Genomic DNA, 27164 nt, shown 5'->3' with positions numbered 1-27164 from the left:
GCTTGTCCTGCTCCACCAGACATTGGTAAAGAGCCACCGGAGAACATTCTTCTGGGCCTGGGTGTTCCTGAGGGGAGGCGAGTTGGGGCCCAGGCTAAGTGGCCAAGCTAGGGCTGAGATGAGCCTGGCTTTGGTGCAGTAGCTAGGGGTCTGCAGGGAGCTGCCGCTGTGTGAATGCCTGGTGCTGTCAGGAGGCAGCACATGGGGGAAACTGAAATCATCAAGAGGGCATTTAGCACTCAGCACAGCTAACAGCAGCTAACAGGGCTCAGCTGGCTTTCTGGGACAGACGGGACTAAGTCACCCCAGGGAGTAACTGAGAGCCTCACAGGCGTGGGGTACTTGCTTTGTGTGCCCTGGAGCAATGGGCCAAGCTCTGGATGGGATGCATGTTTGCAGAGGGCGTAAGATCCCAGTGGGGTGCCTGCCTGCAAGTATTCTGACAAAGGACATGGGCTGCTTCCTGGTGAGACCCTGGGGAATCCCCGCATGGAGACCTGGGTCAGGGGACCACTTACGCTGAGGGAACTCCCTCCCCTTCTGACTGGAACACAGATCCTGCTTCCCAAGACTGTCCCAGGGAATCCCAGGCTGGAACTCAGCTTTCCTGTCTCAGCCTCCCTCTTAAAGGGAGATTGATTTTATAGGGCTTGGGTCTGGAATGGATCCCTTCGTCATCCTGCCATGGGGCCACATTTACAGCTGCAGAGATTGCCCAGGCTCTCGCAGGGGCTGCAGGCCTCTCCCTGGCGCCGACTGCTACTAGGAGTCATTGCTGCAGAAGTGCATTTGCTGACCCGCCCTTTTTTCTTTCCCTTCCGCAGCTCATCCCCTCTCCCGCCCGGTGGGCTCACCGGAATGGTCTGAGATGAAGAGTGTAGCAGTGCTCTGGACCACCAGCCCTCCTCTGCAAACTTCAGCCCCGCCTGGCGCTGCATGGCCCAAGTTAAATGTTTGTGGGGTTCCTGCCTGGCTCGATTCATGTGGTTGTGCAGATCCAGGGCAGTGTCTTCTAATGGGTGGAACAGATAACTCAGAGACCACATGCAGGACAGACCGAGCTGAAGCCAGCGCTGCCGTGCTCTGATCGGCAGCTCCTAATTTATCCAAGGTCTGCGAGCCCGTCTTGCCTCAACAGTTCTCCTAGCTTCCGTATTGAACCCTCTGGTGCGATCACTGGCAGCAGCTGTTGATCCCAGAGCTTCTCTGGCAGCAGAGCCCCTCAGGCGGACTTGCCTTTGGGGACAGCTTTCACTCCATGACTGACTGGCTCAGAGGATGACGGCAGCCAGCTGGTATCACCAGGACATCAGTCGTGTGGTGGCTGAGGATTTGTTGGCCAAAGCTGGGAAGGATGGATGCTACCTGGTGCGAGACAGTGAGTCCGTGTCTGGAGCGTACGCCCTGTGCCTGCTGTAAGTTGCCCGTCTTACTTCTCACCTGTCTCTCTCTCTGCCCCGCCCTCAGGTGCTCACACTTATCACTTGCAAACCTGCTTCTTCTGCCGCAGGCTCTGACCCTGGGGCCTGATGCCATCCCCTGCCCCCTGAGCCAGGCAAGAAGTGGGCTGACCCTGGGTGCATGGCTCCTGGAGAGATCTCCCTGCCCCTCAGGCTGCTGCCAGCCTTTTTAACCCCCTTTGTCTCTGCGAGTGGTAAGACTCCTTGTTTCATTCCTGGGGTGGTCAGTAGGGAATAATGGCAAAGAGCTATCCTTTTCTAACTATGGGCCACCTGATCTGCTGGTATATGCCAGGCATTCCCACTGCTGTGGGTCTGCCTCTCTGTTTCCAGGGAGCATAATATTGCTGAGCACTTCTAGTCTTCAAAGTCCCAGGCTGACCAAGTGGGTAAGAGTGGTATCCACAGATACAGAATTGGGCACAGAGAGGTGAAGTGATTTGGTCAAGGGCACAAAGCGAGACAGTGTCTGAGTTACGTTTGGCCCCTGGAGTCTCTGGTTTCTAACCCATGCTCCAACCCCTAGAAAACCACAATGCAGCGACATCAGCGGAATGAGCAGGAGTCTTTCTAGGGGAGTAACTAGACAGCCTGATTGTAAGCAGTCCTGGCTACCCCAGGAGCTACATAGCCTGGGAACTGTCTTTTCTAAGCATTGGCCAAATGGGATGCCCCCATCAGCATCGACCCTGCCTGTTTCTAAGGCGACAAGCAGCTTTGCCTGATTTGCACTGTTCTGGGACCAGGATCTGTGAGGTGTGGCTGGGGAGGCAGTGACTCCTGGGTCTGAGTCTCCATTCACACCATGTTCACTTCAGTGTAAGGGGAAGCAGAATCAGGTGATTAGACTCCAGGGAGCCCACCCCAGCTCTGCCCCCATGCACCTTACCAGTGTCCGCCTCTGATGTGGGTGACCAGTGGAATCCTGGTGCACAGGGTGAGACTGCCGGCCCCTGATACTGCTGTGAGCGAGAGAGTGAGTCGCCCAGGTGGGTGCAAGCCACCTGCTGTAAAAACATTCACCCCCAAACTCAGCAGCAGCCAGCACACGGTAAACCCTTTAGATTCCAGGGTACACGAGACCTTTAAAGGGCCATTCCTGTTACAGGAATGCATTTGTGACGTCCTCTCCCATGCGGGGCGGCGCACAAACAGGGCAGACCCCAAAGAGGCCAGTATATGCAGGGGACTGAGAAGGAAGTTTTGATGAGGTCAGCCTGTTTCACCCATGTTTCACGTACTAATAATCCCACTAATAATTCACTCTGAGCCGGGTGGTCCCTGGTCTCCAGACCCTCCTGGTGCCCTGATGTCTAATGTAGCATTTTGCTCTGAAAACCCTTGTTTAGCAATGGCAAAAGTGGAGTCCTGTGATCCCTGTGTCCTAACTCCAGACCAAGCTAGCTCTGTTCAGAGTTGAAAAGCATTTTTTTCCTAGCAGCCGATGCTGTAAACTTGCCTGGTGCCAGAGAATGGTGCCGGACTCCTGGCTTGTTGGCAATAAGAGTCTGCGTCTGGCTGGTTAGTTAAGAATCGCGTGAGTGATGCAGGAGCTATGCTGACCCAGCTCACTCTCCTCTTGGTGTGCGGGCTCCTGCCGGCCTCACAGGCGTAAAAAGACTGTGAAAGGCCATTTGTCACTGAAGTCAGCACCTCTCACGCTGATGCGCCTGGGGCTCAGACCTGATGAGTAAGGAGGAGCCATTTTTGCGCAGTCACACTTCTGAGCACAATTTTAAATTTGCGTGAGCCGGCAGAGCAGGCTGTGCACGTGTGGCAGGCCTGGACTGGCAGAGATGCTAGGTCACGGCAGAGTGAATTCCAGAGCTGTGGGGGGGGCTCGAGGCTGGACTAGCCGAGATGCAGCAGCTTTGGAGGGGGATGTAGCAGTAGGGCTTGCATTGTGTTTGCCTAGCCAGTGCCGTCCAATTGCTCCTGTATTTCCACCTGGCTTGAGACAGAGCGCTGAGTGTGATCTGAGTGGACAGGTGGCCCTTTGTGCTATCAGCCACTGTGCTGCCACCTCAGTCCCGACTCCCAGCCAAATGACACGTCTGCATGACTCGCTGAAAGCTCAGGCTACTGCAGGAATAAGATGCGGCTCCTTTAAGAGGTTTGGATGGATGCCCTCCCATTTCCCATGATTTTCCTGGCCCAGAGCAGGGTACAAATTACAAACACATGGTCCTGAGGCGTGTAGAAGGCACAGTGCATGCTGGGGATTTAACCAGTGAGCTGCCCAGACTCCAGAACTTGCAGGGGTTTAGATTCTGCTAAGCACTGTTCTTTCCAGAACTTTCGCCTGGGCTCTGAGGAGCTGTGGGGTGTGTGGGCTTCCTGAGAGGGACGCCCTCTCGCTAGGCCAGGCCACGGCTGTGCTTGTGTGGGGTTCTTTGGACCAATAAGGTTGTTATCCATGTGACGAGCCAGTTAGATTCAGGAGTCAGTGGGAGCTGGAAGTGTGTCCATCAATGGGGCTCTTTGTTGTGTGGCCTGGGTTGGGGGGCAGCTACCACAGCTGAGAGCCTTTTTCCAGGGTTAGAGAAGCTTCATTTCTCTGCCTGGTTGCCCCCAGTACTAGTTATGGGTAATATGCTGGGAACCAACAGGGCCCTTTCTCACAGTGCTGAGCTTACAGGCTGCTGCTCCCAAATGAGACAGAAACTTATCAGCATGGACGTGTGTTGTAGCAACACCCAGAGGTCCTGTTGAGGCAGGGATGGCACATACCCATGATGAGAGACAGTTGCTGCCTCGGGGGTCACAAGCTGCCCAGACAGGCCAGCAGCCGGGAGAAGGGGAGTATTATCATCCCTCCTTTTTCCCTGAGGACAAATGGCTTCCAGATTTGCCCCGATATAGCTGCTGCAGTTCCTCCCTGTCTTCCTAAGGGGCTCGAGCCTCTTCCCCCCAGCACTGGCCCCACCTGATTGCAAGACCCGCAAAGGTTGACCTCTGGTGTTGATACCTGGGTCTGCTCCTTCCTAGGTTTCAAAGGCACGTGCACACCTACAGGATCCTGCCCGATGGAGAGGGGCTGCTATCTGTGCAGGTGGGTGAATTAGGGACCGCCGGCTGCAGGTGGGAAGGAGGCAGCTGTAGCAGAGCCGCCCCGGTCACTAGCATTGCTGGCCCTTCAGGTGCGCCTGAGGTACCTCCCTCCAGGGCCTCTCAGCACAGAGGTCCCCAGTTTGCTAATTCTGCTGGCTGCGTGATTTGGGGTTTGCGCAGGAAGCAGATGGGAGGGGTCTTACCTCCGCCCTCGGCCCTGCCGGTGTGAATGGGAGGAACACAGCACCAGCAGCATCTGGGGTTGGGGTTAGGTGGCCTATGCGCCTCCCTCCGTGCTGGGAGCTGCAAGCTAGCACTGCGGTTTCCTTTCTGCGTAAGCCACCTGCAGCGTTCCGAACCCGCCGGATGTGTGGCCTTTGCACCGAGGCACTGCTGCGCGGCCTTGGGCTGAGCTCTGGCACCGTCGTGTGCAGAGATAGCTGGGAGCGCAGCGAGGAGGTTGCTCCATGCTGATGTTGCACGCTTGGTTAGGTACTGCTGTCGTAACGGGTGTGGCACCACTCTAGAGACACCTCTACCCCTCCCCCTTTCCTCTCCGACCCACGTGCAGTTTCAGGGGGATCCAGGGTCCTTCTTCACTTTCCTGCCTGAGAGTGCTGTGCGTGATTGGGCGACAGCTCTCAGAAAACGGCGGTGACCACATCCCCTACCACAGAGGTTCCCTTTCTACAGCCCTGTGCAGCTCCAGCCTCACCTCAGATCAGACCTTGGCTCTTAGCATGTCCCCATTTCTCCCCTTACTTGGGGCAGTGATACCAGCCACCATACCCCTGTGGCTTTTTCTCCCCTTCCCATCTTTCTGCTGGCTGCCAGGTTGCTTCCTTGTACACGGAATGACCCCCTGGTCCCAGGGCCCCCACCCCTCCTCTCAAATCTCTCCTGAGGACAGATGCCCAGGAATGGTGACCTACATTAGGCAAACTCCTTCCCTGCCCAGCACGTTGCCAGGGCAGAGGAGAGATTGCTCTGGATGTTAATGGCCTAAGTGAGTGCCCTCCCCGACTCTCCAGGTCGTCCTTGGGATGGGAACAGTCTCCTATTGAACAGAGTAATCTTGAACATTCCTGACCCTTTCTGAGGGGTGTGCAGGAGGCCCTGGCTATCCAGAGTCCAGGTGGGATGTATTAGAGCAACAGGCATTCTTTCTCTCCCCTTAGACCATCCAGGGCATCCAGGCTAAATGTTTCCGCACTCTGACTGACCTCATAGGGGCCTACCAGCAGCCCAACAATGGTCTGGTGACCCCACTGCTCTACCCTGTGAACAGAGCACGAGAGGCAGTTGATGAGGACTCTGGTGAGTCTGGAGGGGCTGGGGTGTGTGTATGGCGAGGGCAGTCTGTGGAGGAGCTAGATGAAGCTATGGAGATGAAATGGGGGGATTGTGGAGGGTGCAGCTCAGCCATTTGGATCCCCGAGAGAGAATTAGAGTTTCCCCAGCACCTCGTTGTGCCGGGGCTTAAATGGGGTATAACATTCCACTCAGCCCAGCCAAGCTGCTGGACGCAGCAGGGAGAGTGAGATGGGCTTGCAGCTTGGGGAAGGGGGAGCTGGTTACAGCCTCTCTAAGGTGCTGTGCCTTTGTGTCTGCAGATGGTGAGGATGGCAGAGCTGGCCACCCTCCAAGCCTGGTACTGCACAGTGGGATCGTTGCGGGCAGCACCAGCGGGAGAGTTACCGCTCCGCCAAACAAGGCCCAGATATGTCAGCAGCTGCAGCTGAGGTTGCAGGAGCAAGTTGGCAGTAGGTACGGCCTGGCACAGCCACCCCCGTCACAGACCAGGCAGCAAGCGCTGTGTTTTAGGATGTCCCAAGGCTGCTGGAGTGAAGAGTACACACATGAGGAGTGCTAGGCTGTCCGTCCTGCCGTGGAGAGCAGAAACTATCCTGTTGGGAGCAATGAGCCACAACAGTGAGGGGGGATTAGACAGAGGTGGGAAACATACCCCCAAAGTTACTTGAGTAAAAGTGCGGCTGCTTCCACTTCTGGAACTTGAGTACAATCTAGATGCGTGCATGCACACATGCTTGTACTTTTACTCAAGTAGTTTTCCAGCAGAGCACCAGTAACTTGTACTTAAGTACATTCTCCCCAGAGCAGCGGCACTGTTAGTCAAGTAACTTTGGGGGTACTTTTTCCACCTCTGGAATTAGACAGCTCGATCAAAGGGCACAGAGGAGGCTGCGCCCCTAGTGCGGTGATGGGCAACCTGCGGCCTGTGGGCTGCATGCAGCTCAGTGGGGCTCCGCCTGTGGCCTGTAGGCCCCCGGTCTGCTTCCTCCCCCACACGCCTCTCACGCACTGGGGTTACGCATGTCCTCCTCTTCCCCTTCTCTCCCAGTGCTGGAACACAGTCACTCAGCTGCTTGGGGCTGTTCTAGCTTCGGGATGGAGCATGCACCGGTGGATTCGAGCTGCTCTGGAAGGGCTGGGGAGGGGTAAGAAGTGCAGGACTCCAGAGCAGATGGGGGGCTGCGGGCCGCAGGTGGGGACCCCAGAGGGCTGCAGGCTGCTGCAGCTCACTGAGATGAAGGAGGGCGACTTGTGCAGCCCACTCACTACTCTTGGCTGCCCATCACTATTCTAGCACCTGCCCTTCTTGCCCAGCCCCACCCAGGGGAAGAATGAGGAGGCGGAGCTTGGGGTGACTGGCAGCCAGCCCTGGCTTTTCCCTGAGGTCTGCAGTATCCACTTTCCCCGTCCGCCCCACCCCAGCAGGGAGTCGGCAGCCAGGGCTGGCGATAAGCATTGCACTCGCTTGCTCATACGCCCTACCCTCTTGCAGCCCAGCCAGCGATTTCATGGGCTTCATGGCCGAGTACCTCAAGCACCACTTACAGCTCGACCTGGAGGCCCTGAGGAATGGGCACCTGCAGCTGCGATACCTGAGCACTGCCTTAGTGACTGCCTGCCAGGGGCTGCACAGGTGAGCAGTGGGGCTGGGGACAGACTCATCGTCGTCAGAGGCAGAAAAGCCCCAGGAGGTTCGAGGGCTGCGTTGCTCTTCCCTGTCTTTTCTCTCGGGAGGGGGCATCTGGTTTAAATGTTTCATAACCTGCCCTCTCTCTCCTTCCACTCGCATCTCGTCCGTGCTGGCTACCGACGCTATCTGCTGGTTTAGACACTGTCCCCTTGGGAGGCTGTTCCCTGGGAGTTCAGTCCGCATCTGCTGCTTTCAGGGCCTTGCCCTGAGGTCTCGCGTGTGCTGGGTACAAAGGGTACCTGCTGCTTTTCCTTCCTCCTTCTGCTCTGTGTCCTGCAGCGGATGAGGCAGAAGAAAGTCCCCCTGTGAGGAGTGAGCTTGCTCAAGGCCTTTGCAAGCAAGCCAGGCCAGCTCCTGCATCCGGAGCACCTGGAAGTCACCGGCCCCTGTGTGAATTTCTTCTAGTGTGGGTGCTGGGAGAGTGGGCTTCCTGAAGCTCATCCACACACAGCTCCCCAGAGATCGGATGATCTCATGCTGTTCCCTTTGCTTGGTCTCAGCCCTAATTACAGCCCCCGCCCCACCTTAGCCCTCTCGCTCAGTGGCTGTATCCAAAGTCAAGTACCTGAGCACCAGCTGTGTTAGCAAATCACCGTGAAGCTCCCCCGGGGCACAGAGCTGAGTCCCCCTGCAACAACCGCCTTTCAAGCCAGAGGAGAGATGCTGGAGCTGGGCTCCGGCCTCCTCTGGAGATTGGAGGCTGGGGGCAGAAGGGGTTCCAACTCAGCCCGTACCAGCCTGAGGCAGCTGAACTAGCCTCTCCTGTAGCTTCCCGGGGTCCTGCACACCCGGAAAGGGCAAGGGCTTGTCTGTAATCCAGCCCTCAGCAGCCTCCTCATTTCAAAGCACCATGATGGGGCCTCTGGAGCAGTCCCAGTCCCTGTCTCATCCCAGCCCCCTGAGTTTTGTGGCGCCCAGGCCCAGCCCTGCTGAGGCTCCTCTGGCACCGGAAGCGGCTGGTTTGCTGCACTCCAATGGGAAGGATGCACTCAGGGCACTGTGCGCTGGTGGCAGTCCCCAGGGGAAGACAGAGGGGCCTGATGCGGGATTGTTGCTCTGTAGCCTCTCTGAAGAGTGCAACCAGGGGCTTGTCAGACACAGGGATGATGCCAGTCAGGGTGTCCTACTGGGGCCGCACAGAGCAGCCCCGCTCAGTCCTCTTCTCTCTGCAGTGAGATCGACTCCACGCTGGCTGGTTTAGAGACTCTGGCCAAAGTGTTTGACCCTCCAGCTTCCCCGCGGAGCCCCGTGAGAGAGCAGGTGAGCCCTCGTTCCCCAAAGTGCTGGCTTGGCGCATGGCGCCTCAGGCAGTGCCAGCATGTCTCTGGCTCCCAGGCTGGAGCAGGGAGCTGGTCTGTGGGGGATTTCATTGTCTGGGTTTGGTTCTCCTGCATATCTGTACCCACAGAGGGCACCAGGCTCCCTTCCTCCAGCCAGGCCCAGCCAGCTGCCTGTGTTCGTGAGTAGGGTTGCCTGGAGCGTTCATCGTGTGACATCATTTTTAATTAAAGCTTAATGTTTAATTCCTGGGCACTCCTGGAGGGTTGGCAGCCCTGTTCCTGAGCCAAGTGCTGGAGCCGAAAGCAGCAGCAGTTCAGATGCAGCAGGCTCGCTGCTACAGCGACGGCTGGAAATCGCAGTGTGGGGGCCTGGCGGGAGGGAGAGTACTTCAGTGATGGGGCAGGCCAGGGATCTGGTCTGGGACATCTCAGCTGGACTGACCCAGAGCATCTGCAGGAGAGTGGAGAGCGATGCTCCCACCAATTTTTTCCATCCGTGGGCGGAATAAGTTTTGTTCTGTGCACCAAGACAGGTGCAGACGCGCACCGCCAATAGACACACACACACTGCCCACTGTGGGCGAATCAGCTGGGAGGCTCTTGAATCTTTCCTGGGTGGCTGCCCAAACACTCGACTTACAGGGAACACTGGTGGAGACCTGTGTCCTGAGCTAAAGCCCCCCATGCTGTTCCAGCCCCTGGCCTACCTTCCCTGCTCTGCCTGTGCCCCTCCATCCTGCACAGGTCTTTTCCGTAGAGGTGCTAATTGTGTTAAACTCGTGTGTGTGTGTGTGTGTGTGTGTGTGTGTGTGTTAGCTGTAGAGAAGCATCTCCAGGCCTTCCCAGCTCTTTGCTCATGACCCTAAGCGTAGGTAATAAGCATTAGAGAGACTTTTTTCTTTTTTTGTTTGCTTGGAAAATAGTAAATGTTCTGAACAATGCATTTGTGAGGCATCCGAACTATTCAGGAATTCAGGGTCAATTAGTTTAGACTGAGAATACTTAAAATGAAAAATTTCAGAAAAGTCAAAATGGATAAAAATATCTCAGAATTCACAGCAACATCCAAAAGGCTTTATTTGACTCAAACAACACGTTTGTGTATTTTGTCAAGAAAAAGTTCAGTTTTGATTCAAAATGAACTTTTCTGGGTTTTTCAGTTTGGCTGCCAAATGCGGGCGGTGTGGGGAAGAAGCCCCATGGTTCATCAGTTCTAATCTTCACAGGTAGTAAAGTGCTCCTGGAAACTGGCCAAGGTTTCTGGACACGTCCTCTACAATTTGATCTGTTGCTACTGCTTTAAAAGCACCAGGTATCAGAATTTGTCTCTCTCTCTGTTCAGGGTTTCCTAGCCAGCGATCCAGACCTTGAATTGCTCCTCAGCAAGATCTCCACTGTCAACCAGCTGCTCTCCACCCTAGAGAAAAAGGTGCTTAGTGAGTTTCTGATCTCAGCGCACATTGCTAGGACTTTGGGTTGTGACGCGACAAGGAAGCCCTGGGTAACAAGTTTGTCGCACTGCAACCATGGCACACGAGTATTGCATTTGTCACAGATTCAGCTACAAAAAGGCAGAGAGAGCGGAAGTTAACATTCCATTACATATAGGAAGATTTCTAATTTACAGTCCCAAAGGAAGGAAACTGAAATTACCAGAATTACAGCAACAACCTCTGAATAAATATCCTTTTATTCACCCTGAAGGGTAGAAGAGCCGCTAATTACAACTTCATTAATGCCCCTTAGCTCTCTTAGTAAAATAAACTACTTAAACGTGAGCAAACTCCTGGGATAAGTTCATACTCCCAGATAGAGCAAGTTTCTACTAGGCTGAGCTCTCAGACCTTGGAAATAACATCAGGAAGGGCACAGGCCTCTCATTAGATGAGAGAGAAGGGAATTCCTTGCACACAGAGCATGCGCTAGTTCTTTAGTCTCACACCTAACAGGTTCTCGCCATTCCAGCTCCCTCCACCTTACTCACAACACACATTGTCATTCCAGTTTAACAGTGTTACAAACCAGGTTCTTCCTGTGGTCCTCCATGCCCTTTGTGCTGGCCCACTGTGGCACCTGGTTCCCAATTCATGCTCATTTTCACTGGGATCCCATGAGTAGTGACACTGCCACTCCTGCAGGACAGCCAGCCAGTCACTTTTCATCACCTCCTTCCCAGAGCAGGGCATTGTGATTTGTAACCAAATCATTGCTCTGGCTGTCTCCATGGCAAAGCTGATGGTCTGTGTATGCAGCTCTCCCAAACACATGGACTGGGTCTACACTAGAGAGTTTTATAGACAGAAGGGGCCTTCTGTCGATATAACCAAGGAAGTGTCCACACACTTAAAGCATTCTGTCGACAGATTCTCAACAGAACTCTGCATCTGCCTCAACAGTATTATCCCTCAACACTATGGATGCGTCTACACTAGCCAGCTACTTCGAAGTAGCCGGCACAATGTCGAAATAGCACGTGTCACGTCTACACATGCCATGTGCTATTTCGATGTTGAAATTGATGTTAGGTGGTGACACATCGAAATCACTATTCCCATCCGAAGATGGGAATAGCACCCTACTTCGATGTTCAACGTCGAAGTAGGGTGTGTGCAGACGATCTGAGTCCTGCTATGTCGAAATAACGGGGTCCTCCATGGCAGCCGTCAGCTGAGGGGTTGAGAGACGCTCTGTCCAGCCCCTGCGGGGCTCTGTGGTCACCGCGTGCAGCAGCCCTTAGCCCAGTGCTTCTGGCTGCTGCTGCTGCTGCTGCTGCCGCTGCAGCTGGGGGTCCATGCTGCGTGCACAGGGTCGGCAACTGGTTGTCGGCTCTGTGGATCTCGTGCTGTGTAGGGCAAGTGTGTCTGGGAGGGGCCCTTTAAGGGAGTGGCTTGGGGCTTTGCTGGCCCCTTATTTTGACAGGGAGCACTTGTGTGTGTGGACGCTCCACATTTCCTTCCGGGGCGGCTCCTTTTGATGTTCTCCGTCGCTACTTCGATGTGGAACATCGACGGCACCAGCCCTGGAGGACGTGTAGGTGACATACGTCGAAGTAGCTATTTCGATGTCCTTACTTCAGAATAGGCTACTTCGATGTCGTGTGCTAGTGTAGACGTAGCCTATGAGGCACAACAATCTGCCGACAGAGTACTGTTGATAGAAGTGTGGTGTAGATGCTTCTGTTGACAGAGGGGGCTCCTGGTGTCTGTCGACAGATGCTTCGAGTGTAGACATAGCCATGCTGTTCAGCTTGTGCCCTTCGTTAAAGAGACGCACTCTGGAAGGGAGGGAGCACATTCTGCCAGCTGTGGCCTGGGTTCTTCACGCTGAGGGCTCCAGCACTGCCAGTCAAGACATTTCAGACAGTGCTGACAGCTGGTGGGTGAATTCAAACACCAAAAGAGGAGGTGGCTGATCGCAAGCAAGTCAGTGACAGTGCCAGGAACAGAACCCAGGGCTCCAGTCTCCCCCTCTGATCAGCAGACGGTGTCGTCTTCACTTTAATCTGTGCAGATGCAGAGCAAAGAATAAGTGGCCTCTCATCAATTCCAAAGTTCCCCCTGTTGCTTACTGTGCTGAACAGGAAGGCCCAGCCCTGTCCTGCAGCCAGCTATAAAGTTAGAGCCTCCTGCTCCCACCAGTTCACCAATAAATAAGGCAGCTAGATCTGAACCCTCTCCATTGCGCAGCTGGTCCCCGTTTGTGTCGCTCGCCGCCTACCTGCCTGTCTCTGACTCTTTCTCTGTAGGTGCTGAAGTCACTGCAGGAGACCGTAAGCAAGCACAAATTGGCCCTTCCCAGTGCAGCTGTGACGCACCCACCTGCCGCCAAGCCCATGGCTGTGCAGAGCTTTGAGGTGAGAGGGGCGCCTAGGTGTGACGCGCTCTGCTGCCCTGCTCCCATCAGGGGTTTCAATGGGACCTTTCCCAGCACATGGAGGGTTGCCAACTTTCCCAGCTAGATGGACCAGGCACCATTAGCAGCATAGTGTCTCCAACATCCAGTCAGGAAAATCAGCAGCCCAAAGCCAGGCAGAGATGAAGGCGGGTGTGACCAGCTTGGTGCCCTACACAGCGTGCGACCTGCTGCTTGTGGGGTGTGATTGGGGTGTGATTTCCCCCTCAGACAAATAAGATGGTCAATCTGAGGTGGGGGAGGCAGTCTGTGGGGCTGCCCTTCTCCTATTCTCCAGTGGACAGCAGGAGCTAGTGGGAGAAGAGCTGGTTTATCCCTGCCACAATATTTTGGGGGTTAGACCCAGGCGCAGAGGAAGCCAACCTCCAAGCACCCACCTAGTGAGCTCAGTGGGGCCCTTTGTAAGCAAAGCCCACCCCGGAGAGGGCAGCCCCCGCCCGTCTGTGTAATCCACATGGATAGAGACGAAGGGGAACACATGCCTTGCTGCTGCCCTTATTTGCACCCAGCCCGGACCTGCCTCTCTAACCTAGTTCCCTGTGCTGCAGGTGAAAGTGGGCAAATCACAGAGGGCCTCCCTGACTGTGGACGTGGAGTCTGGGACAGTGGCCATCACGAAGAAAGGCTGCAGCTCTCCAGAGGAGACCCTCTCTCAGGACAAAAGTAGGTGAAACCCTTTCACTCCATTGAATTGACATGTGCCTGGGAAGGTTGCTGGGGAATTGGCCCATTGCTGGGCGTAGACTCTTGAGGGAAGCGGCGCAGAGACGCCAAGAATACTCTGGGATGTATGGATACAACATGGCCATCACTGGGCTGCCTGGCTGAAGCCGGGGCATTCGGCTCCTTCCCCCAGGGTAATCTGCTGAAGAGTTATGCCAAGGGGGGAGGAATAAGCCAGAGCCTGCTGGACACCAACAGGAGTCCTGCTTGGTGAACTCGGTGCCAGCTGCCTTCCTGCTGTCTCCATCCCTGCTCTGTGCTATGCTGAGAGGCACAGCAGTGCTCTTCCATAGGGGTGCAATGGCCGTGCTTTCGGGTCGGGGTTTTATGCCTTTCGGTGTCTCATTATCCCTGGTGTGGCTGTCATCAGTCTTGCAGCTGATTAAATACCAGAGCATGCAGAGCAAAGTGAGGCTGGTGTACGACAGAGACCAGCACAGAAGCCTGACCAGGGACTTCATCTTCCAGAACGCACGGGTAAGGTGCCCTCCCCAGGCCAGGCTCCCCGCCAGCCTCATCGCAGTGAAAGGCTCGGGACAGGCCGCAGACCATGGGGCAGTATTTGCCTCTGGTGTGGCCTAGCTGTGCTTGTGGGCTGGCATCCAGGCTCTCTCTGCCTGGCCTCTGAGGAGTGGCTAGCAGGAAACCCTGACGCGCGGCCGTGTGTGGGCAACGAGGGGGTGTTGGCATGGACAGCGTGAGGGCCTGAGAGCAAGCAGGGTGTTCTGCTCCCCCGCAAGGGGCCCTTGAAAAGGAGCGGGAGGGCTTCCCCTCAGCACCCAGGAGGGCAACATCGCCATGAAATCAAGGAGGGGAACCAGGGGCTTTAGCGTGGCTGTTCAGCACCACCCTCGGCTGGTGTGCGAGAGACCTCCGAGGTGCCCCTGCTTTCCAGCTCCTCTGGGGTGAGACAGCAGAGCTGCCCCTGCGCTTACTGGTACCCAGCAGAGAGGGGCACGTGTCCTGAATCCTCATCGGTTTGCTTTTCCCCGTGCGTTCACTGTGGCTGATGACCGTGGCACTTGCATGCAGCCCCGACGTATCGTGCTGGTAGGTGCACAGAAGGGAGAGAATCACGGACTAAACCTCGGCTCTGACCTAGTCCGCAAGAAGGCTTGGCCTGTGTTTGCTGAGGGAGCATGATGCCTCCTCTCCTTCTACTCCTTAGCTGGCAGGAGCCTGTAGATGTGGGAGCCCTGGGATTTATCATCATCTTAGGCCCAAACCCCACTGTCTTAAATGCTGTACAATCCAACCCGCCCCAAAGAGCTCACGTTAAGTTAAGATGGGAGATGGCGTGTGGATAAGCAAAGGCAGTTGAGGGAGCACTAGGAAACAATGTGGTAACACTGCTAAGCGCGACTGGCAGAGGTGTCGCTACACCAGCAGCTCAGCCATTGTCAAGTTTTCTTCTCATTGCCGCTCTCCATAATGCCCATGTGGCCTCAGAAGCCGGGTATGGGACAGCTGCGTCCCTCCATCTGCACACAGGGGTTACGGATGCCAGTTGGATCGCCCGTCACTAGGAGGCTTTAGGGTTGTTCTGGAGCGAAGCAGATGAGCCCTGCAGTGAAGACTGGTAGTTGACATTGCCCGCCGCCAACCGGCAGCTCTGTGAGGACAGGCCTGTGACTCCGCTTGGGCACTGTGGTCTCTTGAACTCGGCTTTCTGCACCAGGACCCGAGCAGACAGTTGTGTTCTTCCCTTGCAGAAGCGAGAGGCCTTTTGCCAGCTGCTGCAACTCATGAAGATCCAGCATTCCAACCTGGATGAGCCAGACCTCATTTCTGTGTACGTTGGGACGTGGAATATGGGTAAGAAATAGGGGCAGTTCTGACACCTTCAGCATGACCCCAGGTTCTTGTGAATCCGGGGATCATTCTGGAGTTGAAGCCCTTGCAGATTTCCAAAGGAGGTCACACCCAGGAGTTCTGAGATCTTTCTTGAGTCCTGGCGGGGTGAGAAGGTTGGAGAAGCCCTTGCCCTCAGGCCTTCACTGGGCTTGCCTGGAATATTGTGGCTCAGAATCATAATGCACCTGCCACACCTTCTATTTTTCCTGAGTAAATAGAGCTGGTGCTGCTCAGTGGTGGTGGGACATGGCAGTGAACCTCAGAAACAAGTGGCCCCTTGACTGGACTCAGGAGCTGCCATGGTGCTTTCCATCCTAGGCAGAGGAGCCATAGATCTCAACGGCCTGGTACAGAATGAGATGTAACCAAATCCCACTTCCCGTTCAGGGAGTTCTGTGATATGCCACTGGTGTGCCTGGGTTGCTGCAGGTGGCGGGAGGCAGTGAAATGTAGCAATCTGACACCATCTCTCCTTTCCCCTCAGGCAGTGCTCCACCACCCAGGTCCCTGGCTTCATGGCTGACCTCACGGGGGTTGGGACGGACTCAGGATGAGACCACAGCCTGCATCCCACATGACATCTATGTTATTGGCACCCAGGAAAACTCGCTGGGAGACCGCGAATGGGTGGAGTTCTTGAGGGCCTCTTTGAAGACCTTGATGTCCATAGATTTCCGAATGGTATGGGACCCCGACGCCCCATTCACAAAATGCTTACGGAGGGACAGTGCCCATATCCCCTAGTATCCCCTGTCACTTTTGGCTCCCGTTATCTTACCTGCCCTCTGTGGCTTTGTAAGGGGCAGTGCCTGCCAGCCCACGCTCAGTTAAAAGCCAATTGGAAAGATTTACCTTCAGCCAGATGTTATTGGAAGTAGATCATTCAGCAACAAATGGCCCTGGGACTGTTCCACCCTTAACCAACTGCCTAGGATAAGGCCTGAGGGATCCACCACACCAGCACATCCCTGGACAAGCAGGAAAGATGATCTCCCCCAGTGGAGCCTGTGGTCGGGACCTGGCGCTCACGTAGCTGGCGGAGGGGAGGTGTTTGACTCTCACCTTTCTGCTTTCCTCACCCTCCTCCTTGCCCCCCTGTTGGGGGAAGGGTTGGAGAACAGTTTAGGGACCCACCAATGTCTCCAACCTGTGCCCCCTTCTCTCTCTCTTTCTCCTCCCACATCAGAAGAGTAATTTCTCTGCCTGAATTGAATTTCCAGAGACACCACCCTCCTTGGTCCCTGCCTAGGCAGGATACGTTTTCTCATTTGTGGGGTGCCATTTTCCAGGCTGTGGCCTATGCAGCCCGGCCCTTCTGGTTCTGACAGCCATGATCAGACCCAACGAGTTGGGAAGAAAGCCAAGCAATCCCCCACAGCCAGAGCTCAGGCAGACCTTGCCCACAACCCAGGAGTGAGCTCATGAAGCCTGGTCCGGGCAGCCCCAGCAAACCCTGCACATCTCAAGTTGATGCTGGGCCCATTGAGGGGGTGTTTGGATACAAAGCTGCAGGGATTCCTGTCCCCATTGCTGGAAGGTTGCCCGTTGTGTGACTGCCAAAAGGGTACAGTGTGCTCTCGTTCCCCTGCTCTTGTACGAGGTGGTCTCAGCCCCTTCCCAATCTCACTGCAGGTTGCCTTACAGTGCCTCTGGAGCATTAAGATTGTGGTGCTGGTGAAACCAGAGCACGAACGCCGGATCAGCCATGTGAACACGTCGAGCGTGAAAACAGGAATCGCGAACACGCTAGGTGCAGCACAACGGGAGGGGCAGTGCCCCGGGGGCTGGCGTGGGAGGAGAGAAGAATGGGGACCGGGGAGTGGTCTGAGAGCCATGTCAGGATGGGGAGAGGGACATGGTCCAGGGCCATGTATGGGCAATGGACAGGGGAGTGCTCTGAGGTCTGTATCTCGCGTGGTGGGCATTCCGTGGGTTGTATCTGGGGCAGAGGAAGGTGCTCTGGGGATGGGGAGTGCCCTAGGGGCAATACCAATGGCTGAGGAAGTCTCAGGCCCCAGCAGCGATCACGTCCTGCCGTAAGAGCATAGGAGGATAGCCAGGACCTGTGAGGAGCACCTGGCAAGGGGAACATGCAGGGCTGAGGGATGACTGGGCCTGGTGTTTCCTCAGGTAACAAAGGGGCTGTGGGCATCTCCTTCCTTTTCAATGGGACGTCGTTCGGGTTTGTGAACTGCCACCTGGCCTCAGGGAGTGAGAAGACACACAGGTGACTGGGGGGGAAGCAGGGCTTCTGCCTGCCCCTGTGCCACTGTGGGTCCCTCAGGGGGCTGGGAAGGCCAGCTCAGCTGCCCAATGGCAATGGATTGCCCCGGCATTGACTGGCCACTCCCTGGCCTGCCCTCAGCACCATCCATGGTCAGCCTACATCTCAGTCTCCCAGCCTTGGCCAGACAACCTGGGTTTGGGGCCTGAGGGGCGGTCTATGGAGGGAGGCAGGGGTTGGAGTGAGCAGGTCTCAAAGGGGTCTGTGGAGGCCAGCTGGGGTTGGCGTGGGGTGTGTGTATGGAGGGAGGCAGAGGCCTGTGGAGTCCTTGATTTGCTCTGCTGTGTGTTATCCTCATCTCGTGCAGGCGGAACCAAAACTACAGTGACATTCTGCGCTCTCTGCTCCTGGGTGACAAGACACTCAGCGGCTTCGATCTCACCCTGCGCTTCACCCACCTCTTCTGGTTCGGAGACCTGAATTACCGCCTTGATATGGAGGTCCAGGTCAGACACTGGCCCTGTGTTGCTGCTGAGCCCCACACAGCTCCTCTTGAGAACCAGCCACCTGGAGGGAACGCTCTGGGGCTGGCAGTTCTGTCCCTTGTCCCAGCCCCAAAGGCAGCTGAGGGTGGACGGGAACCGTGAACACGGAGCTCCTTGTCTTCTCTGCAGATTGGGGTCCTGTGCTGCGGCCAGGCTACAGGACAGCCCGGCAAGCCCCAGCACTTACAGACTCTCTCCTCTTCCCTCTCAGGACATCTTAGCTCATGTGAACAAAAAGGAGTTTGAGGCCCTGCTGGCTGTGGACCAGCTCACCCTGGAGCGGGAGAAGAACAAGGTGTTCCTGAGATTTAGTGAGTGCAATGGGGACAGATGGGGAGCCCACACTGTCCTCCCAGAGCAGGGCCTGTCAGTCTGCAGCCTTGCCCCCAGCAAGGCCCCCATACACCATGCCCCAAGGGCCCCTCCTGTCCTCATTGTACTCACACTGTTCAATGATGCTTTAAGGCACGACCAGCTCTACAACTGCTGGCAAAAGGCCCCTTCTCCTTGTCCATCCCAAAGCCCCAGTGCCCCCAGGTCTCCAGCAGCAGCACATGCCCCACAGCCAGCCTCTGGCAGGAAGGGGCTTTGCCCTACATTTGGGGTTTAACCCCTGCCAGAATACAGATGACAGCCTTGGGCCAATGAGCTTTGCTGTCCCTGCAGCCCAAACTCCACAGATTCACCCATCCAACCATCACTCTGTCCCCTGCCCCAGGCCCAACTAGGGCTTTGCTGTGTACTGGCTAAATGTGCTAGGAACCTCGATGTGTCCCACAGAAACCAGCCTCGGGTGAGAAGTGAGTGAGGGAGAAGGCTTGGCTGAGTGCCAAGGGGATGGTTGTGCACTGTTCCTGGTGCTGGATCGCAGAGGGGTACGGGCCAGGGTGGCAGTGCTTTGGCAGAGCTAGAGCGGGAGTGATGGTGGGGGCTGGGGAGCACTGGCAGACCTGCGTGTGTTGCTGGGGGAAAGGCGGGGCTTGCTAGTTTGACAGGATAATTTGGCTGGGCTTTCAGATGGGCCGCGGGCTCTGCGGGCAGCGTCTGCCTGTGGGTGTCTGACGTGGTCTCATCCCCATGGCTTCCCGTTTGCTCCATTTCCAGATGAGGGTGACATCTCCTTCCCCCCTACGTACCGGTACGAACGGGGCTCCCGGGACAGCTACGTCTGGCAGAAATTCAAAACCACCGGGGTGAGTGCCTGGCCCTGGGGGGAAGGGGCTGGGATCTGGCCAGGGCTCCTGTGTGGGACTTTTCCATGGAGAGGTGCTCCATGGCCCTCTCCGCCTGGGAGAAGGAATACAAGGAGGCCAGCAGCCAAGTCTGCGTTCCAGCCAAGTTGCACTCAGGGTAGGGATGAGACAGTGGCTTTGAGCCATCCCTTTGCTGAGGCTGGGTCTTTGCGCTGGCTGCCTGGGGCCACGGAGGAATAACTGGCCCACGGAAGTCTGGAGCGAGGCAATGGCAGGGCTGGGAATAGGGCTCAAGAGCTCCTAGTTGCCAGCTGCCTGACCCTGCCTCTTTCACGCTGAGATCTGTGCTGTCACAGAGCAGTGCGCAGGGGACCCCAGCTCGGCAGGGACACTGGGATGGGTCTGTACCCGGCCCTTGAGAGTGAAGAGGATAGTAGTTTCCCTGGGCAGGTTCAGGGCAGCCAGTGGCCCAACCACTGGGGACGACTAGCCCCCAGCCCCTCCCCTTGTGCCGAGACGCCGCCTCTTCTGCTTCCTTCCCTGCAGGAGTCCAGAGCACCCTACCACAGTGCCCCAAGCCCCTGAATGCCAGGCGGGCAGCACAGCCCCACAGCCAGCTGCCCTGAGTCCCAGCGGGAGGCATGTTGGCTAGCCCAGCCGGTCTGGGCCAGGGCAGAGATGAGGTCTGGGCACAGAATGTGGGCATGGCCATGCCAGGCTGTTTGGGGAGGCGCAGCCTATGCTACCTGCTGCCCCTGGAGGGGAGACGCGCTGGAAGCATGCGAGGCTGCAGAGAAACGTGAGCTGCTCACACCAGGTCCAGCCACGCCTCTGAAGCTTCTTTGGTCTTGGTACAGGTGAAAATCAATGTTCCCTCGTGGTGCGATCGCATCCTGTGGAAGTCACGCCCGGAGACCCATGTGGTCTGTAACTCGTATGGTGAGTGAGGAGCCCCAGCAGCCAGCTGGTACCTCCAAGGCGCAGCCTGGAATGGGCGGGCAGAACAGCGGGTGTCTGTGGCTGTGACATGCCTCCCTCTTCCATGTTGCAGGCTGCACTGACGATCTTGTGACCAGCGACCACTCGCCCGTCTTTGCCACCTTTGAGGTGGGGGTGACGTCTCAGTTCGTGTCTAGGAAGGGTAAGGGGGCAGTCTCCCTGGGCCCACTGTGGATCTAGGGCAGGAGTGCTGCAGTCCTAGCCCTGTGTGGGCTGAGCAGGTTCTGCCATCACCTCCAAACTGCCATGTCCTCAAGGCAAATATGTCATCACCAGGCTCCCAGCCAGCAGTGCTAGTTAACAATGTTGTGGGGAGACGGACGGGTCAGTCTTTGCCTGGGGAGCAGGATCCAGGGAACGCATTTGGCGGATGCTGCAGACAGACCTGAGCAATGACCGACCCCCCTCTGCTGGCTTTGAGGCCGTAGCAATCGGAGGACATGGAAATCGAACCCTGCCCAGGGCCTCAGCGAGCATGGGAACAGCCCATCTGAGCAGTCAGGCCTGTGGTCAGAGCAGGGCTCCTTCAGCATACCCTGACTGGCCATTCTCTGTCTGCCAGCTCCTGGCTCCAGCTCCGAGTCCCTGGCCTGCATCGAGTGGGACAGCATCGAGGTGATTGTGAAAACAGCCAGCCGCAGCAAGTGCTATATTGAGTTCCACTCCTACTGCCTGGAAGGTGAGAGCAGCCCCTGGCTGAAGGCTTTGCAGATGTCACCTGCTAAGCCTGCCCTGCCTTGGAGGGGAGACCAGCAGGAAAACCCAGGGCTGCAGTGACTTTGCTCACCAAGTCAGGGCTCACCCCAGTGCCCCATTGCTGCTGTGCTGCAGAGGGCTCCTCACAAGGGGGTGCTGTCTCCAGGATCGGTGCTGACGTCCGTGCCTAGGGCGCTGAGCTGCAGGAGGTGCCAAGCCTCTGGCCTCTGGTGGCCATTCCATACCCAGGGCACGTTGTATAAAGTAGCCATGCCATCCTGGTGCTCTGCTCCGGTTAGAATGTGACAACCTGTCATTTCACCAGGATTTGGGCCTTTCCTACACGTCCCGTCCTGAAGACGGGTACTGCTGCTGTGTGTGGCGTGAGTAGCTGCCACTCTCACCACAGAGGAGGCTGCATTTCACTGGGGAGGTCTCCTCAGTGTGTTGGGATTCTCCTTTTGTGGGTAGTGGGGCTGGCGGCACTATCTCAATGGCAAACAACTGTGATTCACCCCGGGCTGAGTCCACCCCCTTCCCCATGGCAATGCGGTGGGTGCTGAGGTGAGCTTGGAGCTGGCTCGGAAGCAGGGGAGGCTGGTAGTCCGGTGGAGGGAGGGGTGGGTAGGCTGACGGCAGGATGCAGCTTTGTCCATGTAATTGTCTTTATTTCTTGCCAGAGTCTCAGCGGAGTGGGGAGAACAGCTCCCAAAGCAGTGACATCCCAGGCTTCCTCAAACTCAGCTGGTCAGCTAAACAGCTGCCTGTGGTAAGCACCGTGGGGCCAGGGGCGCGTGCCGGTTGGGAGATGGGTGCGTGGGAAGGGGCTGGCACAACAAGGGGAGGTGGCTGAGAAAGGCATGAGCAGGCTCTGAGAGCCTGCAGACTTCGTAGGCTCCCTGGCTCCTCCACCCCTTCACTGGCCCTGTCTTCCCACCCCCCCGGCTCTGAAATGCCCCCAGTTCCCCAGTCCTGCAGCATATCCATCCCTCTCTCTCACAGGACCTGCCTCAAGGGTCCCCCATTCCTCTTTCTCTGCCACATCTCCTGGGTGTTCTCTTTCCCTGGCGGTTCTGAGCAAGTTCTCGTGCACACAAAGTGACCCCAGTGATGAGCACTGGGGCTTTCTCCTTGCACGCTGCGAGAGTGGGGTCTCTTCTACCTAACCCCAGTGCTCAGGCCCCAGGGCTGTGTGGCTGGGTTGGTGCTTTGCAGCCCTTCTGAGAGCTCTTGTCTCTCCCTGTGCAGCTGAACCCAATCCTGTCGGACCTGGAGTACCTGCTTGACCAGCACCTGCTCCTCAGTGTCAAGGGCATGGACAGCTGCGAGTCCTATGGTGTGTGCCTCTTGGAACGGGGAGTGGTGGGGATGTCCAGGGCAGCACAGCAACCCCAAGGAGGGCTGAGGGCTACTGGGCTCCCTGTCTCCTGGTGCGGTCCAGAGCAGGGACCAATGGGCTCTGGGTGAGCACCACTATTAGTGAAGGGTCCAGGCTTCACCGGCCCCCTCACGGAACCAGGAAGTGAGGAAACTAGAGCAGGGGCAGCAGCCAGGTCTCCTCACAGCAGTGCAGAGCGCTGTCCTTCAGCCCTGTTGCCCCTGGGGTCCAGGGAGAAGGCCTGGGAGCCTGCAGAAAGCATGGTGCCCTGCCTGCCAGGCCCACCCAGGGAGGAGAGACTGGTGTTTCACAGCAGGCGGCCCGCGGTAGCCTGAACGCGGTGACCCTGGAGACTGACTCCCATCTCCCCGAGCAGAGCATGCTTTCTCCAAGCCCCTGGGAAACGAGGGGCACAGGTGGAAAGAGAGGCTCACCCCAGCGCCGTGCTTGTGGTGGGAGAGTCACTCTGTGGGGTGGCGTTTGCCAGCCCTACGCCGAGGGAATGTGAGAGTCGGGGAGCGGATGCTCGCTGCTGTCCGAGGTGCTGGAGCGCCCCCGGGGTGCTCCTCCGGGAGATGACGGTGCGCTTTCTGGGCAGGTGAGTGCTGCATTGCCATGAGATCCATGATTGGCAGCTTGGCCCAGCAGTTTGAGACTTTCCTCTTCCACCGGGGTGAAGAAACGGGCTCCATGCGTGGCTGGATGAAGGTCCGAGTCCCCAAGGACAGGCGGAGCACACGTGAGAGGCTCTACGGTAAGGCAGCCAGGCCGCTGAACTGCTCCTGTGCCTGCTGCTTCAGAGACCGGGGCTTCAGTTCCCTGCTGGGGGACGGGGGAAAACCCTGAGTAGCCGGGAGCTCCCCTGCAGCCAGCTCTCCTGCCCCAGGAGGCACCAGAAGAGGCCAGGCCTGGCATAAGTGGGAACACTCCTCCTCCCAACCCTCCACTGTCCGCTAAAGTTCCCAGTGGGAGAGGCAGGGGCTGGAGCAGGTGGGAGTTCCCCCAGTCGGGCTGAGAGCTGAATAGACGCAGCTTCCTGTGCCACATTCCCATTAACCTTAACAGTCTTTGTTCCATGCAGAGTGGATCAGCTTTGAGACTGACGAGCCAGAGGCCGACTCCCCCACCCTCTCCAAGCCAGCTCTGCGCACCGTCAGGTAGCTCTCCCAGCATGCTGAACCTGAGCCACTAACCTGCCTGGTACTGCCAGTCCCAGCTCGTGATGGGATTTGTGTGGCTTGAGGGTGCACTCTGTGTGGATGGAGGAGGTGCTTGTCCATCCATCCTCTAGGAATGTCAGTCCATCTGTCACCGAGTGCTGTGGTTGACTGCCATGGTATTGGGGATGTCTGTCAGTCTGTCTCTGCAAGGACCTGAGGTGGGGTTGGTCCCAGGGTGCTGGGATTATCTCCCTGGCCAAGCCCACCGACTCAGCTGTTTTGTGTTTCAGGAGCCGTCCCCTCAGCCTTCCAGATGCAGCCAGCAGTTACACCAACCCAGCCTATTTCATATTTGAGGGGGTTCCCAACACCTGGGCACAGTGTCCCAGCCTGTCTGAACCTCCCTACAGTCCAGCTAGTGACACGCAGGCAGACAGGCACCTGGGCCACAATCCATGCCGCAGGCACCAGAGTCTGGCAGGAGCACCAGCCTGCTCCTCCTCCAGAGAACAGCTACCAAGAAGCCCCCACTGCTCTGTGCCTGAGGCCACCTCCTGTGGGCACCAGCTCAGCCCCTCCCAGATCGGGAGGCACACGAGGCCCAAGTCAGCTATTTTGGCGAGAGACCAGCAGACGGCGGGCGACTGTTCCCTCACAGCCCTGCACATGGCTTGGTGCCTCAGTGATGTGGACACTGAGCCCCCCAGGACAGGAAGTTGCCTGGGCCCCAGCCAGCCAGAGGGTCGGAAGAACCTGCTGCGCCACACCCGCAGCGCACTGGCCCCGCCACCACAGAACTACTGGGAGGGTGCGAGGTCCCAGCAGGACACTCACCGACTCAGCCGTGCCAAAGAGGTATGGCCTGGGCCGCTGCCTCTGGAAGGCACCAGCTGGCTCATGTACCTGGGAGATATGGTGCACATGGACAAGACACCCCATGTCTGGTGAGGGCTTTGTGCTGAGCCTTGCAGGAGCGCCCAGCATAGGGAGGGTATTCATGCCCAAGCCGCCGCAGAGCTGTGTGTAAACATGCTGCCTGGGCACCAGCAAGTTCAGGGTCTCCCATCCTACTTCCTGTGTCCCCTTCACACTGGGTACCACAGTCTGTTTGGCTCAAGAAAGGCCCCAGGCGGGGGTAGCCGGATGCTGCCAGTCACAAGGGAGGCACCTCAGCGGAGCTGTGATGAGGGACTAGCATGAATCGCACAGGGCTGGACTGAGGAGGCTCAGCAGAGCTGGGGCTGGAGGTCTCACTTTGCAGTGTCCTGGTGGGAGGCTGTTGGCTCAGATCCTCTCCCCTTTCCCAGTGGCCCTGCGGCAGCAGCGTTTGCTCTGGGAGCATTGAGGTAGTTGCCCTGGAGCAGCGTGAGGAGTGACTGTATGACAATGGCTGGGATGAGCTGGAGTTCTTCAGGCATCGTAAGGACAGTGGCGTGTGAGAGCGTATCGGCTCAAGGGTGCCACTGGGTCTTACTGGAGTATGACAGACCAGCTCATGTCCCCTGCAGGGCAAGCGCTGTTAGTTTCGTGTGTGGCAGGACAAGGGTAGGGGCCTCTTGGCTAAGCCATGGATGCAGAGCGCAGAGGCGAGCCTAGTGGGATATGATCTCTGGAGGCCCATAGTCTTTCCATGCCCAATAGCCATATTTGGTTGACCTCTGGAGGCCCATTGCCCTCCCTACCTTATGCTGCATTGCTGGCTTCGCCCTCAGTTGCTCTACTTTTCTCTTACCTAGAAATATCACTGACCAGGACCTGCTGGACGCCGGCATGCTGAGTTCCACTCCCCGGAAGCTCATCCAAACCAAGCTCCAAGACAGCAGCCGTGGGAGCCAGGCCCCAGTGTGAAACCACACCCGGAGTGACTCGGGCAGTCAGACGCCTGTCGTTCCTGTCTCCTCCAGGCAGCTCTCTGGCGCAAGGCACTCTGATGCCGTCATGTACCATCCCATGGCGGCGGCTGCAGAAATGCCTTGTGTTGGCCATTTAGCCTTGTGGAGAAACTGGCCACAGCCCCAAATTGGGCAGCCAGGTTCCATGGTGGTGGTGGGGGGGGGGTCGACTGGGAATCATAGTTGCCAGGACGTAACAAGGAAGTCCCAGCAGCTACCGAGACTCCAGCACTAACTGATATGCCTCCTTTTTCCCCCCTACCCCTTGAGTCACAGAAAGGTTCTAGCTTCTCTGCTGGTGGGTCTGGAGCCAAATGCTGAGGCCTGCTGCACATACCCCCAGCATGGAGGCACGATACACAGTGAGCAGGGGAGGTGGGAGAAACAGGAGCTTTTTTGTGCTGGAGCTGCTTCTTGGTCAGAGTCTGATGTAACTCATGCGGTTAATGGTTCCCCAGCCTGGGCTGGCTGGGCACCTCCCCCAGGCACTGCCCAAAGAGGTACTGGAGCACAATGTGCATTTCTCTGGGGTCTGAACTGAGCCATGAGACATCCCCTGGAGGGCCAGTCCCCAGCAGTGCAACAGAAGGCCTCCAAATGTGTCACGGGGGAGAACACGCAAGCCTAATGCACTTGTTATGTTTGGACAATAGCTCCTGCCAGACCAGCCACCCTGGAGAGAACAGACCTGGTGCCTCTGTGGGAGATTAAGGCTGCTTGATCTCTTTAGAGGGAAGCCAGGTGTTTGCAGAGCACCCCGCACCCTCTGGTCAGATGCCTACAGCTCCACTGGGTGTAGCTGCAGTTTCCATCGGGAGTTTTCATAGGCTCCATGTTTCTGGTTTCTCATGAGATGTGCTTTCTGTTTCAACTAACAATAAAACTGCAAAGCTGCAAGAAAGTGCCACATGAAGTCCACGCTGGTTTCTCTGACTTTGTGGTGAGAGGATGAAGTTGGTGCTTTGGGGAGGGAAGAAGGGGCTGAAACCAGCTGAATACTGACTAAGCTTTTCCTGCCAGCTACCTACAGCAATGAATAGAGCCATCTCAGCCCTGTGGTGCGTCTCTCCTGATAGTCCTGGTCTTCTCACAGAGTTCTGCCTCTGCCCCTCAGCCCTGAGCAGCAGCTGCCAGACCTCTCCTGAGCAGGGCCAGGTGTCGGCTGGTGGTGAGAGGTGCTTGTGAGTCTGTGTCACACACACGGGAAGGCTGTCCTGGATGAGCCAGTGTGCACATATGCACACTCATAAGCCCTCCCAGGTGCACACACACCCTCTTTCATGATGAATTTGCTGTCTGGAAGGAAACAGGGGTTCCATTTACAATGGGTCTGTCCCAGCAGGTTCTTTCCAGTTCCTTGTATAACATGGACAGACCCAGGTTGCCAGTGATTGAACCTGTAATCATCAGGGCTAAAGCTCTGTGCTCTACCACATGAGCTAAAGGCCAGCTGGCTCTCAGCCAGGCTGTAGAGCAGAGACTTCACTCACCCTAGTATGAGGTCTCAGTTCCCCTGGGTGCTACACTTGCAATGGCCCCATCTGTTGCTGCCTATTTGAGCCAGCCAGCTACACCCAGCCCACCCACATCAATGGGCCTTGGTCACACAACACCGAGGTTCAGGGAGGACAGTGAACAAATATTTGGGTTTACTTTAGGATCAAGCCTCTGCGCAGCCGGATGTGGGTGCGTTTGTGTGGCAGCCTAACCCGCACGGGACACCACAGCCGGCACATACTGTGTTGCTGTCTCCCCCTGTGCCAGGTAGCTACTCTAGCACATGTGCCTCAGAC

General features: G+C 56.9%; 1 protein-coding gene across 2 annotated transcripts; it reads left to right on the top strand.

Moving 5' to 3' along the window:
- LOC142020009 (phosphatidylinositol 3,4,5-trisphosphate 5-phosphatase 2A-like) lies at window positions 1-26270 on the top strand. Of its 2 annotated transcripts, XM_075007513.1 has the most exons (27): window positions 1-25; window positions 825-1415; window positions 4449-4512; window positions 5690-5828; window positions 6125-6278; window positions 7318-7458; window positions 8688-8775; window positions 10138-10224; window positions 12541-12648; window positions 13256-13370; window positions 13801-13907; window positions 15143-15245; window positions 15769-15965; window positions 16917-17034; window positions 17415-17511; window positions 17876-18014; window positions 18265-18364; window positions 19158-19246; window positions 20104-20185; window positions 20298-20387; window positions 20808-20924; window positions 21622-21710; window positions 22190-22277; window positions 22918-23073; window positions 23401-23476; window positions 23770-24334; window positions 25216-25350. In XM_075007513.1, the coding sequence occupies exons 2-27, from the start codon at window positions 1279-1281 to the stop codon at window positions 25225-25227; spliced, it is 3258 nt and encodes a 1085-aa protein (XP_074863614.1). In that variant the 5' UTR covers window positions 1-25; window positions 825-1278; the 3' UTR covers window positions 25228-25350. The 2 variants fall into 2 exon arrangements, with proteins under 2 accessions (XP_074863614.1, XP_074863615.1); XM_075007514.1 differs by lacking the exon at window positions 23770-24334 and having other exon boundaries at window positions 25216-26270.
- The last annotated feature ends 894 nt before the right edge of the window (window positions 26271-27164 follow it).

Source organism: Carettochelys insculpta, chromosome 13, assembly GCF_033958435.1.
Source record: "Carettochelys insculpta isolate YL-2023 chromosome 13, ASM3395843v1, whole genome shotgun sequence".
Taxonomy (NCBI): domain Eukaryota; kingdom Metazoa; phylum Chordata; order Testudines; family Carettochelyidae; genus Carettochelys; species Carettochelys insculpta.
The sequence above is the reverse complement of the archived record's forward strand: the minus strand, read 5'-3'. Positions and strand labels throughout refer to the sequence as shown.